Source organism: Nomascus leucogenys, chromosome 12 (assembly GCF_006542625.1).
Source record: "Nomascus leucogenys isolate Asia chromosome 12, Asia_NLE_v1, whole genome shotgun sequence".
NCBI classification, from domain to species: domain Eukaryota; kingdom Metazoa; phylum Chordata; class Mammalia; order Primates; family Hylobatidae; genus Nomascus; species Nomascus leucogenys.
The window spans coordinates 8,068,818-8,088,990 of NC_044392.1; the positions used below are offsets into that span (position 1 = coordinate 8,068,818).

General features: G+C 44.6%; 1 protein-coding gene across 1 annotated transcript; it reads left to right on the top strand.

The window, feature by feature from the left end:
- The first annotated feature begins 1,570 nt into the window (after window positions 1-1,570).
- Window positions 1,571-16,385, top strand: AKIRIN1 (akirin 1). Its single transcript, XM_030823481.1, has 5 exons — window positions 1,571-1,948; window positions 8,698-8,838; window positions 11,439-11,573; window positions 13,842-13,913; window positions 14,540-16,385. The coding sequence occupies exons 1-5, from the start codon at window positions 1,729-1,731 to the stop codon at window positions 14,548-14,550; spliced, it is 579 nt and encodes a 192-aa protein (XP_030679341.1). The 5' UTR covers window positions 1,571-1,728; the 3' UTR covers window positions 14,551-16,385.
- The last annotated feature ends 3,788 nt before the right edge of the window (window positions 16,386-20,173 follow it).

Sequence of the window (20,173 nt, forward strand, 5' to 3'; positions counted from 1 at the left end):
ACGCCTGGCTAGTTTTTGTATTTTTAGTAGAGACAGGGTTTTACCATGTTGGCCAGGCTGGTCTCGAACTCCTAGCTTCAAGTGATCCACCCGCCTCGGCCTCCAAAGTGCTGGGATTACAGGCATGAGCCACCGCACCCAGCCGATAACTACATTTCAAATTCAGTTATAGTCTTGTTTAACCCCATGATAATTGTGATCTCCTTTTTCTCTGGCCCTAATTTTCTATTTCTAGTTTTCTAGCCTATTGTAAAGCCCCTTTATGCTCTTATGGACAAGAGAGGAGATAAAATTAACATTTGGTATGCTGATTTTAGAATTATTTCTGCAATTTTACGAAGGTAAATGCAAAAATACATGTTCTATGTTATGATATTTAAAGAATTTGTAGAGCTTACTCCGGGCACACTGCCTATGGGGTAGCCCTGTTCCACAAGGAGCAGGAAAAAAAAAAAAAAAAGAATTTGTAGTAACTGAAGAGGACCCAGAGAAAAGCAATAGAAAAAGAACAATGAACGGGGACTGGGGTAGTATGCCCATATTCTCCAACTCAAATATTGTGGCACATTGATGTAGCATATGGGCTAATAGAAGTGAATATCTGTAATTCGGACTGTCCTGAAAAATCCTGGAGATATGTTGAAGACAGATCCCAGGAGTCATGGTCATTATTCAGTATATATGAGAAGGTACAGAAAGGCTTTATCCTTTCTTTGGATCAGAGATTCCTTTGATGATCTGTTGAAAACATCGGAACTGCTCCCCAGAAAAATACAGACGCGTAGAGTTTCAGAAAGCAGAACCCTCCTGTTATCTATTTATTTTTCCAGAATATCAAAAGCACTTTACAGCTGGTATTGCTGTGAAGAGTTCAGAAAGACGAGGAAGAACCTGAGCTGCCAAGTCAGATGGGAAGAATGGCAAATCAGCTACCAGCTGAAGTTCTTAACACTCTGAAGCCATTCTTAGACGGTTTAAGCCAGTGGGTGCTTTTTGTATGTTCTCAACTTTTTAAAGTAACACATCCCTTTGATGAGCTGCTTAAGGTATGGGTCAGCTATCTCAAAAATACTTCCACAAACACCCCCACCCTCGCTCCCACCCCACAAATCTGCAAATAATTTCATGGGGTTCATGGACTTGCTAAAGCCCATCCTCCAATACTCGCTTCTGTTTAAGTGCAGACTTCCCAGGGCTCAGCGGAATGCCCTTGATGACCTTTAACAATCACCCTTTTATCATGGGGACAAGAGCGGCCTAGAAGGAGGTTTTTGGAGTCACCAGACCCCCATGGCCCCTCACCAGGCCCCTTCAAGCTCTCCCCTCCCCCACGCTCGCGCAGCGCAGGTGCGAAAACCTTAGGGGCCACCCGGGCGCTACAGTCCCAAAGCGGGGGGGATGGGACCCTGGGAGGGGCGGGCGTGGGGGTGGGGGCCTTCCCGGTGTTGCTTGGTGACCACGCTCTCCGCCCAGACCGTTCCATTTCTTCAGCAGGGGGCGCCCCGGGCCGGGCCGGCACTGACCAGCCTCGCAGAGCCACCCTCTTCCGGCCTGTCCCCCTCTGCCGGGCGATGGCGTGCGCCCGTGACGTCACAGAAGGCGGGGCCAGCGCCGCTGCCGGGTGCTGGAGGCGCCATTGGAGCCGGCTTGGCTGGCGAGCCCGGCTGAGGAGCCTCTTGGGCCGCACTTACCGCCGCGTCCGCTCCCGGTCCCTGGCCCCTCAGCGGCATGGCGTGTGGGGCGACGCTGAAGCGGCCCATGGAGTTCGAGGCGGCGCTGCTGAGCCCCGGCTCCCCGAAGCGGCGGCGCTGCGCCCCTCTGCCCGGCCCCACTCCGGGCCTCAGGCCCCCGGACGCCGAGCCGCCGCCGCCGTTTCAGACGCAGACCCCACAGCAGAGTCTGCAGCAGCCCGCCCCGCCCGGCAGCGAGCGGCGCCTTCCAACTCCGGGTAACCTGCGCTGCTCTGGGCTTGGCAGGAAGCCAGGCCCAGGCATTTTTTGGGGGGGTGGTGGGGGAGGGTTCGGAATACCAGGCCAGTTTACCCAGGGACCCCTTCTTTGCCTTAAGAAAAGGGAACTGGGATGCCGCTGGGCCTGGTTGCTTCCGGGGATGGGAGGCATCCGGGAGGGGTAGTGGGGCCACAGGGTCGGTTTTCGGTTTTCCTGGAGCAGGAGAGCCTGGAGGGGTGGACACCAAGAGGAAGATGCGAGTACCTCTGGCCGCTCCGGGCCCTCCCTGTCGCTGAAGCCCCTCCTTCCTCCGCTGGCCGGGTCTGCACCAAGCCACCCTGCAGATCCAGTGGGCCGTGGAAAATTGGATTCTACTCACGAACCTGGCCTGGAGGGCGGGGGTGGGGTGGGGGCGGGTTACCGGGAAGGGGCGCGAGTGCGTGCTGTTTAGCGCTGTAGGGAGACATGATTTCCAGAAGTCTTTAGGGACCCAGAGGCCGCCGCAACAGTCACGGAATCCGATTTCAACCTGATCATTTCTAAGGGACTGGCCACGTTCTTTTATAATATGGCTATTGCCTCGTACCATATATGGCTTGAAATCGGTAGATCATTAGCTAGAATTTGAGAATCCTACGACGTACGGAGGTTCTACAGAACTAATAATGTAACTGTCCTTAACAGGGACTCTCTTTCAGTAAGGCGTTCCACTTTGTCCAAGGAAAAGGAAGGACTGGCGTTACAGTAGGCAACCTCATAGCGCAGGAGTAGAGGGGAGGGTGCTTCAGCATTAATATTCTGCAATTTTAAAGGACTTCCGGAAATGAGGGGGCGTCTCAATAATGGATTTGGGCAAGTCGTTTCTTTGTGTGTTTTTCTATTCCTCAAGCTTAAGTAAAACCTTAGGCTCACCGTAAAATTATCCTTTTTTCACCCCTTTTCAGTAGCAGTGCCTTCAGGTTTCATTTCCTCCTTCCTCTGCACATCGATCCACAATGCAAATTGCAGGCCCTCATCCTCACACCAAGATTCCTACACCCAGCTAAAGCTCTCCCAGACTTCATATCCTTAACTCGAGTTCACCTTTTTATCCTAGAATTCAAAGGACTTATGAACTGTGACCATATCTTACCTAGTCAGTCTCTTACACATTTTTTTCAAACTGTGCCTCTACTCTTTCCCCTGACCCACCGCTCTGTGCCCTTATCATGTTTTTCCCTTCTATTTGCTAATCCCAAAAGAGTGATTTCTTCAAGTCTCTTACCCATTACCTGACCAACCTGCCCATAAAAAACGCTGTTCTACTTTAAATTCCCCGGCCATTCAATGTTGTATAACCTTATGTACAGGATGAGATAATGTTTGCAAAAGTCCATTTTAAAGAACCCTCAAAGACAGGCGCCATAGATGGCCACTTGCAGTGATGTTTTGTTCTTCCCTAGCTCCTGCAGATACCTAAAGATAGTCCATAATCGCTTTGGGTCTCACTTGTGCAAATTGGAGTTCATACTTGCCCTATCTTTTGTTGAAGAACCCTCAAGATAGTTGCAAAAAGTATCTTGAAAAGTATAAAGTGATGGGTTTAATGTAAATATTTTATTCAATACTACCCTCTAGACTAATTCGGTTATGGTTCACATTACAGTAGCTGCTTCATAAGTGATTTTTGGGCCGGGCGAGGTGGCTTACGCCTGTAATCCCAGCACTTTGGGAGGCCATGGCGGGTGGATCACGAGATCAAGAGACCGAGACCATCCTGACCAACATGGTGAAAACCCTGTTTCTACTAAAAATAGCCGGGCGTGGTGGCGCGCTTGTAGTCCCAGCTTCTCAGGAGGCTGAGGCAAGAGAATCGCTCAAACCCGGGAGGCGGAGGTTGCATTGAGCCAAGAGCGCGCCACTGCACTCCAGCCTGGCGACAGAGCGAGACTCCGTCTTAAAAAAAAAAAAAAAAAAAAAAGGATATTTTTTTTGTGGGGGCAGTGGTGGCGTGCGCTTGTAATCCCAGCTACTAGGGAAGCTGAGGCAGGAGACTCTCTTGAACCCGGGAGGCAGAGGTTGCAGTGAGCGGAGATCACACCATTGTGCTCCAGCCTGGGCCACAAGAGTGAAACTCCATCTCAAAAAAAAAAAAAAAAAAAAAAAAAAAAAAAGAGAATGTGGGCAAGGCGTGGTGGCTCACACCTGCAATTCCAGCACTTTGGGAGGCTGATGCAGGAGGATTGCTTGAGCCCAGGAATTCGAGACTAGTCTGCGCAACATAGTGAGACCTTGTTTCCACAAAAGAATTCTAAGGCCGGGCGCAGTGGCTCACTCCTGTAATCCCAGCACTTTGGGAGGCGGAGGCGGAGGCGGAGGCGGAGGCGGAGGCGGGGGCGGGCGGATCACCTGAGGTCGGGAGTTGGAGATCACCCTGACACACATGGAGAAATCCCGTCTCTACTAAAAATACAAAATTAGCGGGGCGTGGTGGTGCATGCCTGCAATCCCAGCTACTCGGGAGGTTGAGGCAGGAGAATCGCTTGAACCTGGGAGGCGGAGATTGCGGTAAGCAGAGATCGGGCGGGCCATTGCACTCCATGCTGGGCGACGAGTGAAACTCCATCTCAAAAAAAAAAAAGCTAAAAAGTTACCTGGGCAATTTTTCTGAAATCCGAAATGCTGCAAAGTCTGAACTGCTCCAAAAATTGAGTGTTAATATGACACTCAAAGGAAATACTTATTCATTGGAGTTTTTCTGATTTGGGGTAAGGGATGTTCAATTGGTAAGTATAATGCAACTATTACACAATCCAAAACTTCTGTGTCAGGCATTTTGGATGAGGGATGCTCAATCTGTATGGTACTTTTTGTGGAAAGGTCCTGTAAAACTAAGCCTTTCATTGCTTAAATCTTTATTGAGTGCTGGGTGAATTCCAGGCATGGAAGAAGGGTTGCTGACCGCAGGAAATATTTGTAAACATAGTGTGCAAAGCAATTAACTGATTATGACTTGAGAGTCTGCGAATAACTTCTGAATTAAGGTAGCATTTTAGCTGAGTCTTTTTGTTGTTGTTTTTTGTTTTTGTTTTGTTTTGTTTTGTTTTTGAGACAGAGTCGCTCTGTTGCCCAGGCTGGAGTGTAGTGGCACGATCTCGGCTCACTGCAACCGCTGTCTCCGATGTTCAAGCGATTCTCCTGCCTCAGCCTCCCCAGTAGCTGGGATTAGAGGCATGCGTCACTACACTCGGCTAATTTTTTTTTTTTTTTTTTTTTTTTTTTTTTTTTTTTTTTTTGAGATGGCGTTTCGCTCTTGTTGCCCAGGCTGGAGTGCAGTAGCGTGATCTCGGCTCACTGCAACCTCCACCTCCCAGGTTCAAGCGGTTCTCCTGCCTCAGCCTCCCAAAACGCTGGGATTACAGGTGCATGCCACCATGCCCGGCTAATTTTTGTATTTTTAGTGGAGATAGGGTTTCATCATATTGGTCAGGCTGGTCTCAAACACCTGACCTCAGGTGATCCGCCCGCCTCAGCCTCCCAAAGCGCTGGGATTACAGACATGAGCCACCGCACCCGGCCTACTAATTTTTGTATTTTTTGTCAAGACAGGGTTTCACTATATTGGCCAAGCTTGTCTCGAACTCCTGACCTCAAGTACTCTGCCCGCCTCGGCCTCCCAAAGTGCTGGGATTACAGGCGTGAGCCACTGCGCCCGGCTAGCTGAGTCTTGATAAAGTTTGAGCAATAGTCCCATTTCGAGCACAGGGAAACTGTGAGAGCAAGGTCCAAAAAACCCACAATTTAAGGAAAGAATAATGTAACTAAATTATAGTGGAATCCAGATGGAACCAGGAAAATAAATTGAGGCCAGATCTTGGAAAGTATTGACTGCTGTGTTCAAGAGTTTGAATTTTGGTTTGTAGCAGGTAGGAACACTGTAGAGTTTGGAGGATGGGCTTAGACCTGAAAGAATCTGGCAGCACAACCTCAAATAATGGAGGCAAGGATTAAAATTATCCACTATTAAAAAGAAATTTGAGTTTTTCTTTTTAAAAAAATCATGTGCTTTATATGGCCTTCTTCAGAAGAAAATCATGTCTAACTTTCTTATTTTTCTCCCATGGATACCGTGTTTAGATTCTTGGACTTCTTAGTCCTACCACCCTCAAAATTGTATCTTTCCATTTGTTAACATTGCAATACAGGAGGCAGAGGTTTATCAAAGACCTTCTGTTCTCTTGAGCATTGTCCTCATACTTGTCCTTTCTTGTTTCAAGTATTTGCAGTTCTTATCCTTGTATTGGCTCTGGCATGAGGAATAAGACATTTTAAAATAAAGTGGGGGCAGTGGTGGCTCACGCCTGTATTCTCAGCACTTTGGGAGGCTGAGGCGAGCGGATCAGCTGAGGTCAGGAGTTTGAGACCAGCCTGGCCAACATGGTGAAACTCTGTCTCTACTAAAAATACAAAAAATTAGCTGGGTGTGGTGGCGGGCACCTGAAATCCAGACTACTTTGGAGGCTGACGCAGGAGAATTGCTTGAACCTGGGAGGTAGAGGTTGCAGTGAGCTGAGATTGTGCTATTGCACAACAGCCTGGGCAACAGAGTGAGACTCTCTTAAAAAATAAAATGAGGTGAAAACTTAATAAATTCAGGAATCTAAAATACGAACTTCATAGCACTGTTTTTTGGTTTTGTTTTGTTTTTTGAGACAGTCTTACTCTGTCACCCAGGCTGGAGTCCAATGGGGTGATCTCAGCTCACTGCAATCTCTGCCTCCTGGGTTGAAGCAATTCTCCTGCCTTGGCCTCCCAAGTCGCTGGGATTACAGGTGCACACCACCATGCCCAGCTAATTTTTGTATTTTTAGTAGAGACAATTTCACCATGTTGGCCAGGCTGGTCTCTAACACCTGACCTTAGGTGATCCACCTGTCTAGGCCTCCCAAAGTGCTGGGATTACAGGCGTGAGCCACCATGCACAGGCTTTTTTTCTTTTTTTTGATACTGGGTCTCGTTATGTTGCTCAGGCTGGCCTCAAGTGATACTCCCACTTTGGCCTTCCAAAGTGCTGGATTACAGGCATGAGCCACCGTGCCTGGCCCATAGCACTCTTGTTTTTTTGTTTTTGTTTTTGTATTTTTTTTGAGACAGAGTCTCATTGTGTTGCCCAGGCTGGAGTGCAGTGGCACAATCTTGGCTCAGTGCAACCTCCGCCTCCCCGGTTCAAGAGATTCTCCTGCCTCAGCTTCCCGAGTAGCTGGGACTACAGGCGCGTGCCACCACGCCCGGCTAATTTTTTGTATTTTTAGTAGAGACGGTGTTTCACCATGTTAGCCAAGATAGTCTCAATCTCATGACCTTGTGATCTGCCTGCCTCAGCCTCCCAAAGTGCTGGGATTACAGGTATAAGCCACCATACCCAGCTGGCCCATAGCACTCTTAAAGCATCTCCTACGTTGTTCCAGTATTTAGCCTGAAAGTTAGGGAAGTTGACTATGTGTGGAACCACTTGAATTCATGTCAGTTCCTGGACTGTACTGTCACTTGTTTTATGACATTATTGTTACCTTTGGTTTTTATTTTTACCACCTTATCAGGTAGGTATTTAACGTTTATATTGAAGAAGATCCTGAATAACTTCTCAAGGTTATAATCACACAGCTAGTAAGAAGGAAAGTGGCATTGTTAATACCTCCCACCATTTAAAAAAAAAGGTGGTTATAGCAAAGTATACACTAGAAAATAATTTGAGTTGTTTGAGATGGATACAGTTATCTCTTTTTTTAAATTAGTAGGTACAAACAAAGAACTTGAAAACCACATCCTTTTAGATTCTTTGTTGTTTCTAGGAGTGTATTTCAAGGTGGTTAGTAATTTGTGTTTCCTGGGCTCCCTTTAATAGTGTTAGCAAATTTGCTTTGTGATTACCTTGACTTATAATCTCCCCACACACTGAGTTGCCTCTTAGGATCAGAAAATTATTTTCTAAGCCCTGACCATCACTTCTAGGCATTAAATCTCACTTCTTTCCTTGGTCGACGTCCACACTGTAAACATAATGGTTTCTGCTGCCCTCTTTCCCAAAGTTTGTTTTGATTTTTTTTTTTAGATAAATCACCCAGGCTCCCTTGTGGTTTTTTTTTGAGACGAGATTTTGCTGTGTTGTTCAGGCTAGTCTCCTGGGCTCAAGGGATCCTCCCGTCTCAGCCTGCAGAGTAGCTGGGATTACACCCAGCTTTGGAGCCACCACTTCCAGCTTCAAAGATGCTTTTTTAAAGTCCCATATGGGACAAGAGCTTCCTTGTTAGAAGGCCTTGGGCAGTATGAGACTCACCCCTTAATACCATAGGTTGTGAAATTGTAAAATTTAAAGGAGATTAAAAAATAATCCCTGTTAGGTAAACAGAAGTTTCTTTTACTGTAAATTGTACTAGTTAACCATCCAGCTAACTGCAGATCTTGTGTTCATTGCCACAGGAAAACAAGTAAAGGGAACTCTGGCTGGTTTATGCCAAAGTAGCTATTCTTTTATGCATTGTTGAAATAGTGGCAATAAGAACATACTGTCTTTGAAGCCACTGGGGAGTGCTTGGTACGGTATAAACATATTGCTTGTTTATGTCAGGGGCGGGGGAGATTGAGACCTACATGCCAAAGGGAGTATCTAAAGTCTAGTCAGAAGATCTTTGTCTCTTCCCACTTCTGAAGAAAGTTTGAAGAAATGAGACAATAAAGTGAAAGCTCAAGTTTGTTTCTTTTTTATTAGAGCAAATTTTTCAGAACATAAAACAAGAATATAGTCGTTATCAGAGGTGGAGACATTTAGAAGTTGTTCTTAATCAGAGTGAAGCTTGTGCTTCGGAAAGTCAACCTCACTCCTCAGCACTCACAGCACCTAGCTCTCCAGGTAAGCCCACTTTGATCTGCAAAATCCGCATTAAGAGTTTGTAAATGGTACTTACGATGATGAATCCAGAATTGGCCTCCTCTAATGTAATAAAATTGCTAAAGTGGATGTATTAATATTTACAGATATTTTTAAAACTATACAGTCATGAAATTAGAAGAAACCTCACATTGATTTGATGCGCTTCCATCCACCCAGTACAAGAATATCTTCCTGTATAACTGCAGTGTGTAATATTGTAGCCAGTGTGTAATAAATAGCCACATGTGGGCTGTTTAATTTTAAACTAATTAAAATTAAATAAAATTTTGGCTGGCTGGGGTGGCTCATGCCTGTAATCCTAGCACTTTGGGAGGCTGAGGCAGGCGGATCTCCTGAGGTCAAGAGTTCAAGACCAGCCTGGCCAACATGGCAAAACCTCGTCTCTACTAAAAACACAAAAAAATTAGCCAGGCATGGTGGCTCGCACCTGTAATCCCAGCTACTCGGGAGGCTGAGGTTGCAGTGAGCTGAGATCACACCACTGTACTCCAGCCTGGGTGACAGTGAGTCTCTGTTTCAAAAAAAAAAAAAGTTTTTTAAAAATTCTGTTCCTCAGGTTCAGTAGTCACATTTCAGGTACTCATTAGCCACATATGGCTGTTGTATTCTATATGCAGTTACAAGATACTTCCATAATTGCAGAAAGCTCTGTTCAGCAGGGGCTGGTCATTATTGACAAATGGTCAAAGAGGATGTGCTAAAAAATAGAATCTCAAGGTTGGAGACAATCTTTATGGTAATGTAGTGACTCAGTTTTGCCTGCCATATTGCCTCCTTGGGGTTCAACAGCCCAGTGTTTGACCATCTCCAGTGGTGGTGAACTCTGTCTCCTTTAATAGTAGAAGAGTCTTTTTCCTCACAAAGTATTCTACCTAACAGTTCTAAAGGTTAAAAGTTACCTTGATTAAAAATTGTCTGCTTACAAAATATAAACTGGGGTTTGCCCGGAATTAGGGTTAGGGGAGAATGAGGAGATATTGCTTGATGGGTAAGGGGTTTTAGATTTTGTAGTAATGGAAGTGTTCTGGAACTAGAAGTGGTGGTAGTAGTGCAACATTTTGATTATGCTAAATGCCACTGACTTGTTTGCTTTAAAGTGATTACTTTTATGTTATGTGAGTTTTACCTCAACAAATTATTTTTTTTTAATCCAGAGTTCCTGGCTCTGGAACTGCACCCTTTCTGATTGCTCTTGCACATACATGATAAACCTGTCAGTGGTTACAACTAGCACTATTCTCTTGAGATTTCAGTAATATAATTTTAAAGTAATAGGAGATGTTTTGGTTAGATTTTATTTGTAGAGAAAAAAATATCCTTGAGTTAGTTTAAGCAAAAAATTATTTGTTTCAGTGTGTTAAATGGCTTACAGGCTAACAAATGGCCAAAGAAACAGATTTTAGCCTGAGCTTTGAGGAACACCTGAGAACTGGGCTGCCACCAGGGCTGCTGCCTGTTTTTGTTTTTTGTTTGTTTGTTTGTTTGTTTTTTGAGATGGAATCTTGCTCTGTCGCCCAGGCTGGAGTGCAGTGGCGTCATCTCAGCTCACCGGAACCTTCGCCTCCAAGGTTCAAGCAATTCTCCTGTCTCAGCCTCCTGAGTAGCTGGGACTACAGGTGCCCACCAGCACGCCCAGCTATTTTTTTGTATTTTTAGTAGAGGTGGGGTTTCACCATGTTGGCCAGGCTGGTCTCGAACTCCTGACCTCAAGTGATCCACCTGTCTTGGCCTCCAAAGTGCTGGGATTACAGGCGAGAGCCTCCACGCCTGGCCAAGGCTGCTGCTTTTTATCATCAGAAAGCCACTTGTGGGATCTGTTCACTTGCCAGCTCCAGAACCAGGCTGGTAGAAGCTTATCCCTGCGACTTATCTCTGTACTGAATTCAAATCTTCTGTGAGTGAACCTGATTAGGAGAACCTTTTTTTTTTTTTTTGAGACAGTTTCGCTCTTGTTGCCCCGTTTGGAGTGCAGTGGTGTGATCTCGGCTCACTGCAATCTCCGCCTCTCAGGTTCAAGCGATTCTCCTTTCTCAGCCTCCCAAGTAGCTAGAATTACAGGTGCCCATCACCACGCCCAGCTAATTTTTTTGTATTTTTAGTAGAGACAGAGGTTTCTCCATGTTGGTCAGGCTGGTCCCGAACTCCCAACCTCAGGTGAGACACCCACCTCGACCTCCCAGAGTGCTGGGATTACAGGCATGGCCACTGCGCCCAGCCTTTTTTTCTTTTTTTTTTTTTTTTTTTTTTTTTTTTTTTTTTGAGATGGCGTTTTACTCTTGTTGCCCAGGCTGGAGTGCAGTGACACAATCTTGGCTCACTGCAACCGCCACCTCTTGGGTTCAAGCAATTCCTCTGCCTCAGCCTCCCAAGTAGCTGGGATTATGGGCATGCCCTACCACGCCCAGATAATTTTGTATTTTTAGTACAGACTGGGTTTCTCCATGTTGGTCAGGCTGTTCTCCACCTCAGATGATCTGCCTCCCTCGACCTCCCAAAGTGCTGGGATTATAGGTGTGAACCAGCACACCTGGCCCAAACTCACTTTTTCTTTTGGCCAGGTTCCTCATGGATGAAGAAGGACCAGCCCACCTTTACCCTCCGACAAGTTGGAATAATATGTGAGCGCCTCTTAAAAGACTATGAAGATAAAATTCGGGAGGAGTATGAGCAAATCCTCAATACCAAACTAGCAGGTAGGCCGAGGCAGTGACTGCCATTGTCATTATTAACAGGGTTCAGTTAAAAATTAACACCAGTTAAATAACTTAGAAAAAGATAGTAGGACCTCATGCAAGGGAGTTTACTGAGTTGCGGGTATGGAAGTTACTCTTTGGTGGTTGTAAACATATCATTTATACATTATATGGAAGGACTTTTTTTTTTTTTTTTTTTTTTTGAGACAGAGTTTTGCTCTTGTTGCCCAGGCTGACACCACAACCTCCCCTCCGCCTCCCAGGTTCAAACAATTCTCCTGCCTCAGCCTCCAGAGTAGCTGGGATTACAGGCATGCGTCACCGTGCCTGGCTAATTTTTTTTTTGTATATTTAGTAGAGACAGGGTTTCTCCGTGTTGGTCAGGCTGGTCTCGAACTCCTGACCTCAGGTGATCCGCCCACCCCGGCCTCCCAAAATGCTGGGATTACAGACCTGAGCCACCACGCCCGGCCAGGACTTTGTTTTTTAAATAGAGGCAAGGTTTTGCTGTGAGCCCAGCTCTAGGAGTCTCCAGCTCCAGGCCTCAAGAAATACTCCACCTCAGCTTCCCGGAGTGCTGGCATTACAGGAGTGCTATACCTTGCCCAGTGGGAGGGATTTTTCGTTTGCATTTCTGAAAAGAAACAAACCAAGGTCTTGCAAGAATTTTCCATATCAATGAAGGCATTGAGTAGGCCATTTGGGCTAGCTGGCTGGTAAACAGATGGTTGTGATACTGTACTAAACTCTCAACAGGTGTTATGAAAGAGTTCAGTATTGTCAACATATTCAAACTTCCTAGTAGAAGTCATAGTTATGGATGTGGAGAGTTGGGTGTGATTTGGGAGGAACAGTAGAGTAAAAGCAAGGCTAGGGCAGGTTAGAACAAAGGTAGTGATCAATGATGGCAACAAGTAAAGCCTTCTGTGAAAGAAAGATCTGAATCAGAAATAGGAAATAGTACTTGTTTAGTGAAAGTGGATAATATTCCACATTAAACCACAGTACTGTATGTCAAGCACAAATCTCATCATACTCCTTTTCTGATTAAAGTCCTCAGCTGTACCCTATGGGATATAGGTCAAGATCTGTTGCTTAGGGTGACAGTGTGAGTAATTAAGAAATTTATGGGCAGCTTTCATGCTTTGCTGCTGTGTAATCATCAGAGAGTGAAGAAGCACAACTTTTTCCTGTAACACTATTGTTTCCTAATCTGGTGACCCACACAACGTGGTTCCTCAGAATATTAATAGATCTGTTTTATACTGGGAGCTGTTGGGTTAAGCAAAGTTAAATGAGTTCCTTTATAGTAGAACTACTTTGATCCTTTAATATGTATTATAAGAAGAAGCTCTAGGCCAGGCACGGTGGCTCTCACACCTGTAATCCCAGCACTTTGGGAGGCCGAGGCAGGCGGATCACAAGGTCAGGAGATTGAGACCATGCTGGCTAACACGGTGAAACCCCGTCTCTACTAAAAATACAAAAAATTAGCCGGGCATGGTGGTGGGCACCTGTAGTCCCAGCTACTCGGGAGGCTGAGGCAGGAGAATGGCGTGAATCCGGGAGGCAGAGGTTGCAGTGAGCCGAGATCACGCCACTGCACTCCAGCTTGGGCGACAGAGTGAGACTCTGTCTCAAAAAAAAAAAAAAAAACAGAAGCTGTAATATATCATTCCCTCTCCCACTCCCACCTTAATACTGTTTCAGTCAGCTGGTTGTAAGTCACTTCTTTGTTCACAGATGTAGGCTACCTTCTTCCTTTCTACTCAGTTTCCCCTCAAAAGGTGGTACTTCTGTGGAACTGTTTGCAATTAAATGGTATAGATTTTCGCTTAGCTTTCTAGCCATCCCACATTTCTTCCACTCATGTTTTTCACTCAGTGTGTGTTGAAATGTATAACAAGGAAAGAGTTTCAAAGAGAGATGGGCTGAAATTTGCTGGCTATGGTAGTGAGCATACTTCTCTGTCTTGGGAGGCTATTAATAGGAGATGGAGTTGTGTCAGGGGGGAGAGGTTATCAGGAAAATACCATTATATACCATCAGTGACCAATTCTAGAAGCCAAGGATTTGGTTCTGGGTTCTAAGAGGAACAGATCTCAGTGACCTTTATATAAGGTCACTGGACCTTAATACAAGGACCTTTATAAGGAGGGCCTGAGAGGGTGAAGAATTCAAACTGGGAAGCTATTTGTGATCCTGACACTTGATTCTTAAAAATTGAGGGAGAGTTGCTGAGGATAAGTATGTACCGTCTTCTCACAGAACAATATGAATCTTTTGTGAAATTCACACATGATCAGATTATGCGACGGTATGGGACAAGGCCAACAAGCTGTAAGTATTGCCACATTTTCTTTGAATTTTCCAAGTTTCAAGAACAAAATTTCTACACTGAAACTTACCTTCTGAGAGTAAAAAGTCCCTGTGAAGTAAAATGTGCCCGCCACTGTGCTAAGCGTATTAAATCCACACCAAAGCTTATATAATCCTCACAGTGACCCTATGAGGGAGTACTATTATTAGCTCCATTTTACTGGTAAAGATAGCACTTAAAAAGGTTAAATAATTTGCCCAAGCTTATACAGCTAGTGGTTCAGCTAGGATTAAAATCTAGGTAGTCTGACTTGAGCACCAATTTGTTACCTGTCTTTTCTCCAGAAAGATAGTTTCAGTTGTTAATTTATGAAAGTTGATTCCTTAAGTTAGTTTATCAAGTGTGGTCAGGATTTCTTATTCTAAATAATTTGCAACTACCAGATATTCAAAGCATAAAATATAAACAGTTGTATATCTAACTGAATTTGAGTCAGGTTCCTTAAATTCTTGATCTTTAGTATCTTTTAAGTGGTGACTCATCATTCATGCTATTTCTCACGTTTACTGTTAGTGAAAATTTTTAAAGCATGACACTACAATTTTTAGTATTCTTACCCTTTTTGTTTTTTATTCCTAATTTACAGATGTGTCCTGAAGCTTTGTCACATATCTGGGTACCAGGTTTGACCTCAAGAGATGGCTGCTGTACACTTTTTGCAACTGGTTTGATGTCACATTTCAGCTCCAACTTTGCATCCTGAGAACACTTAAACGTTTCTGCAGGTCCATTTTATACAACTTGAAAGACTGTAAAACTTTCTGGTTGCCACAAGCATATCTTTCTTTTCTGCTCATCCAATAAACAGCTGTGCCCTACTGTGATAGATTTTCCAAACAAAAATACCTGGAGCAGCAGTTTAGCAAAATATGCCTTCAGTGGCACTCAACAAATGGAGTTTCCCCAAGCACAGTTCTGTAAGAAGTGTGTGTGAGAGTGTGTGTATATGTGTGTATGTGTATTTTAAGTTATTATTTGTATTGTGCAAAAATTTTTTTTGATCTTGGGGATTCTGGCTGTGAATTTGGTGCACGACAGTTATGGTAAAAAAACATTTGCTTGGTCTACAGAAGATCATTAATGTTTTGTGACCATATAAGTTGTAACAGTGGATTGTTTTTATGTGTAGGTATTGTTAAATACAGGGACTGTTTCCAGGCACAGAATATGAATCGTAAGTTAGGATGGACATTAGATGTGATTATGATAATAAAGCGAAGGTCTGTGGTCCTACATCTACAGACACATGGTGAGAAATTAGAACAAACTGGAGATGGGCCATTGACACATGGACTCTGCCTGGGTGTGTTAGGAAAATACTTTTGACTCCAAGCCTTAAAATACTCACATGGAGTCGGCGCTCACCTCATTCACACAATCATCATAGAGCTCCCTGGACACTGAACCTCTAAAGGGAAAAGGTCTACCCTGGAGCAGGAGCATCAGGGTTGGCTTGGGGAGCATGAGAGGTGAGCTCAGGGCTAGGCCTGGGCCCGGCCCCGGCAGCACTGCTACTTGGGAGGAGCCACTTCACCTTTGTATTAGTTATTAAAAAATATAATTTGGGCTGGGCGCAGTGGCTCACCCCTGTAATCCCAGCACTTTGGGAGTCCGAGGCATGCGGATCACTTGAGGTCGGGAGTTGGAGACCACCCTGGCCAATATGGTGAAACCCCATCTCTACTAAAAATACAACAAAATTAGCCGGGTGTGGTGGCAGGCGCCTGTAATCCCAGCTGCTTGGGAGGCTGAGGCAGGAGAATCGCTTGAACCCTGGAGGTGGCGGTTGCAGTGAGCACAGATTGCGCCACTGCACTCCAGCCTGGGCGACAAAACGAGACTTCGTCTCAAAAAAAAAAACAAAACCAGAATCTGGATCCTTTGGTCAGGTTCTCCCAAATTCTTTTCAGGTGTCCATGGTCAACTGCTTCAGCTTTGTTTTGGCAACCCCCTGCCCGAAGTCGCATATAGGCTGTTCTTCACCTTGTTTCCAAGGCTGAGGAACAGAAAGTAGCCTCTGTTTTGAGGAGGTGGAAGTTAAGTATACATTTATTTTTTACTGTGACTTGTTCAGGACCACATTTTACAAAATGCCTTGTTTCCTTTATTGTTTCTGGAAAGGAAAGTTCTATTAATATTGTTTTACTTTGAATATAGAATAGTTTTTTTAATTAGGGCTTATTTTAAAAAATTCTGAGTTTAATTCAAATGTATGCCAGTACCTTCCAAAGTAAGGTAATATTCAGAGACAGTTGTTCTGATCAGATGGCTTAGAGAAATTTCTGGAATATTCACATTCGAAGATTCCTTATTAATGAATGTCTTTGACTTAAATCTAACCAAAAACTGCAACATTATTCTTTGTACATTTTCATTATATAGTGTTAACAAGCTTAGTTGCAAACAAATAAAATACTTAAGCTATTTGTTTACCTTGCCTTCTTAATACTGTGATAATGTTTATTAATTCAGAGAACTTATATGAGAGCTGCTATAACCATTTCCCCAGTTCAACATTGCATTGAAAATTTATGGACCTTTTAAAAAAAAAAGTCCAACAGTGATTTTTTTTTTTTTTAATAATTAAAGAATGATTTTACTTCGTATTTGAAGGGCGATTTGTTTCATCACTTCTTTTTTCAGGGTAGTCACTTGTTCCTAAAAGAGGAACATAGCAGTGGCTGTAATGGGAATGGCTCTGCAGTGGGCTAGTCACACCAAAATAAGGAAAGCGCAGCTGTGGGAGCCATCAGAAGCTGGGAGGCTGGACTGGTAATGGGGAATGCTGCCCCACTGAAGTCTTGTTTTAGAGATCAGTGTGATGTGCTCACTTAACTATAAAGTGTCAGCCCCCATTCCAACTAAGTGGCTCCTGGCTGGGAAGTAGAGTAGGTTTCTCTAAGGAAAATGACACCTGCTCACCCCACCCTCTCACTATCCCACATTGTTGTTAGGCTATCGTAACAACATACCGTATAATGATGAGGTTTCCCTCTGAGGCCACAAGGTAAGACCAAACCACCAGGGTTGGGTTTTGGGATCCCCTCTAAAGAGACCACACATGTTTGTTTAGTGTTTAGAGAAAAGACAACTCTTGGGACAGAAAATGGGGACCTGGAAGGTAGGTCTCAGACTGGTGAATGAAAGAATTTTTCCCTAGACCTTGATTTCTAGAGCTTGAATTTAAGGGCACTCCCAGGTAGGGAAATGTCTTTGTCCCATGGAAATTATAGACCAAGGAAGATGTCAACCTACAAAAACGTATAAGGGTCTCTCAGGACCAGCGTTTTCAGAATATCTGGTGAGCTAGTTTAATTTTTTTCTCTATTTTAATTCCAGTTATTATCCTTGTTAAAGTCTTAAGCTTAAGGGGAAAAAAAAAGAGTAAGTGTCCATCCTTGGGTCAGAAGTTAAAAGGAAGATCAGAGCTCCTAAGGCAGTGATCATTGTTTTTTTTTGTTGTTGTTTTGTTTTTTTTTGAGATGGAGTCTCGCGCTGTCACCCAGGCTGGAGTGCAGTGGCGCGATCTCGGCTCACTTCAAGCTCCGCCTCGCGGGTTCACGCCATTCTCCTGCCTCAGCCTCTCCAAGTAGCTGGGACTACAGGCGCCCGCCACCACGCCCGGCTAATTTTTTTTTGTATTTTTAGTAGAGACGGGGTTTCACCGTGGTCTCGATCTCCTGACCTCGTGATCCGCCCGCCTCGGCCTCCCAAAGTGCTGGGATTACAAGCGTGAGCCACCGCTTCCGGCAGTGATCATTGTTAAGATCTTCCAAAGGGGAAGACCGTCAGGGAGTACAAGAATTTAAGCCAGCGGGGCGTGGTGGCGCACGCCTGTAATCCCAGCACTTTGGAAGGCTGAGGTGGGCAGATCACTTGAGGTCAGGAGTTTGAGACCAGCCTGACCAACATAGTAAAACCTCATCTCTACTAAAATACAAAAATTAGCCGGGCGTAGTGGCGGGCGCCTGTAACAATCTCAGCTACTTGGAAGGCTGAGGCTGGAGAATCACCTGAAACCATGAGGGGGAGGTTGCAGTGAGCCGAGATTGCGCCATCGCACTCCAGCCTGGCAACAGAGCGAGACTATGTCTCAAAGAAAAAAAAAAAGGATTTAAGCCAACCTTCAAACCTGGTGAATCTTCTTACCATGGAGGACTGGTTGGCTAGCATGGTAGTTAAAGGACTGACTGCGTGTTTGTAGCTCTGTAGTTTGGTTTCTTCTCTGCCACTAATTTGCTTATGTCAGCCTTGCCAGGTTACTAAACTTGCTGAACCATGGCTTCCTTACCTGTAAAATCAAGGTTAATAGTAGGTTCATATTGGGTTTTGTTTTCAAATGCAAGAAATAATCCATGTAAAGAAAGTATTTAGCACAGCTTAGGGCATAGACTATGCACTTTACAGTGTTAGGGCAGGTTTCTTCATAGTAGTCTTCGTCAGACCTGGAGACTCAAACTTTTGTGTCCCAAGTAGTGATTCTCAGCTTTCCAATATGAATAGCCCCTTGTTAACATAAAGATCTCACTTTTTCTTATTAGAATTTGTACCTTTAAGTGTTTGATTAAGGAAATGAAAGATGAATGACAAATGAATTTGGTAATGCCTTTCTGTGAATCTGTATTCACTATGTTTTGTATGTTAATATAGCAGGGTCATACAAAAACTGGCCTATTTTTGTAAAGTTTTGTAGAAACACTGCTACACCTATTCATTTGTCTATGGCAGCTTTCACACTGCAACTCTAGACTTGAGTAGAGTAGGTGCTACAAAGACCAAAGCATGGGCCACAGAGCTGAAAATACTTTGTGTCCTTTTACAGAAAAGGGTGCTGGCCTTTGCACTAAAGCATGAAGAAACATTTGGAAAAAAAGCACACAGGCTGGGCGCGGTGGCTCATGCCTGTAATCCCAGCACTTTGGGAGGCCGAGGCGGGCAGATCACCTGAGAATGGGAGTTCAAGACCAGCCTGGCCAACATGGAGAAATCCCATCTCTACTAAAAATGCAAAATTAGCCAGGCGTGATGGTACATGCCTGTAATCCCAGCTATTTGGAAGGCTGAGGCAGGAGCATCGCTTGAACATGGAAGGTGGAGGCTGAGGTGAGCTGAGATCGTACCATTGCACTCCAGCCTGGGCAACAAGAGCAAAATGGTCTCAATTAAAAAAAAAAGAAAAAGAGCAACAAACAAGGCAAAGTTACTTCATTTATAATCCTTGTTGCATCATGAGTTGGTGAACACTTATCCTAATTTGTCATTCTTTTTTTTTTTTTGAGACAGAGTCCCACTCTCACCCAGGCTGGAGTGCAGTGGCGCGATCTCCGCTCACTGCAGGCTCCGCCCCCCGGGGTTCACGCCATTCTCCTGCCTCAGCCTCCCTCGTAGCTGGGACTACAGGCACCCGCCACCTCGCCCGGCTAATTTTTTGTATTTTTAGTAGAGACGGGGTTTCACCGTGTTAGCCAGGATGGTCTCGATCTCCTGACCTCGTGATCTGCCCGCCTCGGCCTCCCAAAGTGCTGGGATTACAGGCGTGAGCCACTGCGCCCAGCCCCTAATTTGTCATTCTTAAGGCTGTTAAGTTGAGGTGTGATGAAAATACCCTTTTTGCTTACAAATAAAAACTGATTGCCAAAGTAAGTATGTCACAGAAAAAGCTACTGAACAACTGTTTAGAGCAGTGATTCCCAAGGATGGGGACAGGGAGCATACTATTTGGGGAGGGAAAAAGATTTGAAATGACCAATTTTATTTCAAGCATGTTTAATTTTGGAATTTTAGGTACAAAAATGGTGTGAGAATTTTGTTTAACAGAAAATAGCATGGCTTTAAAATAGTTTGTAAAATACTGCTCTTAAGGAACAGAGTGTAATCGTGCCCATGGGCTATTAAAAAGGAACAGAAACTTCTCTGCTACTCGGGAGTCCTTTGTTGAAAACAGATTGAGGGAGTGTTGTAGTCTTCCAGAGCTACACTTACACTGGCTAAGGTTGGTCACCTGGAGAAAAGCGTATGTTTACCCACCCTAAACCATACTTTCTTTCTTTTTTTTTTTTTGAGATGAAGTTTCATTCTTGTTGCCCAGGCTGGAGTGCATTGTGTGATCTCGGCTCACTCCAACTTCCGTCTCCCGGGTTCAAGTGATTCTCCTGCCTCAGCCTCCCAAGTAACTGGGATTACAGGCATGCACCACCACGCCCAGCTAATTTTGTATTTT

What these genes read in the sequence shown, in the direction of transcription:
- AKIRIN1 (XM_030823481.1), top strand. Translation starts at nt 1,729, where the DNA reads ATGGCGTGTGGGGCGACGCTGAAGCGGCCCATGGAGTTCGAGGCGGCG. An exon ending in GCGGCGCCTTCCAACTCCGG is followed by an intron (nt 1,949 to 8,697) that starts GTAACCTGCGCT and finishes CTTTTTTATTAG; the next exon opens with AGCAAATTTTTCAGAACATA. An exon ending in CCTCAATACCAAACTAGCAG is followed by an intron (nt 11,574 to 13,841) that starts GTAGGCCGAGGC and finishes GTCTTCTCACAG; the next exon opens with AACAATATGAATCTTTTGTG.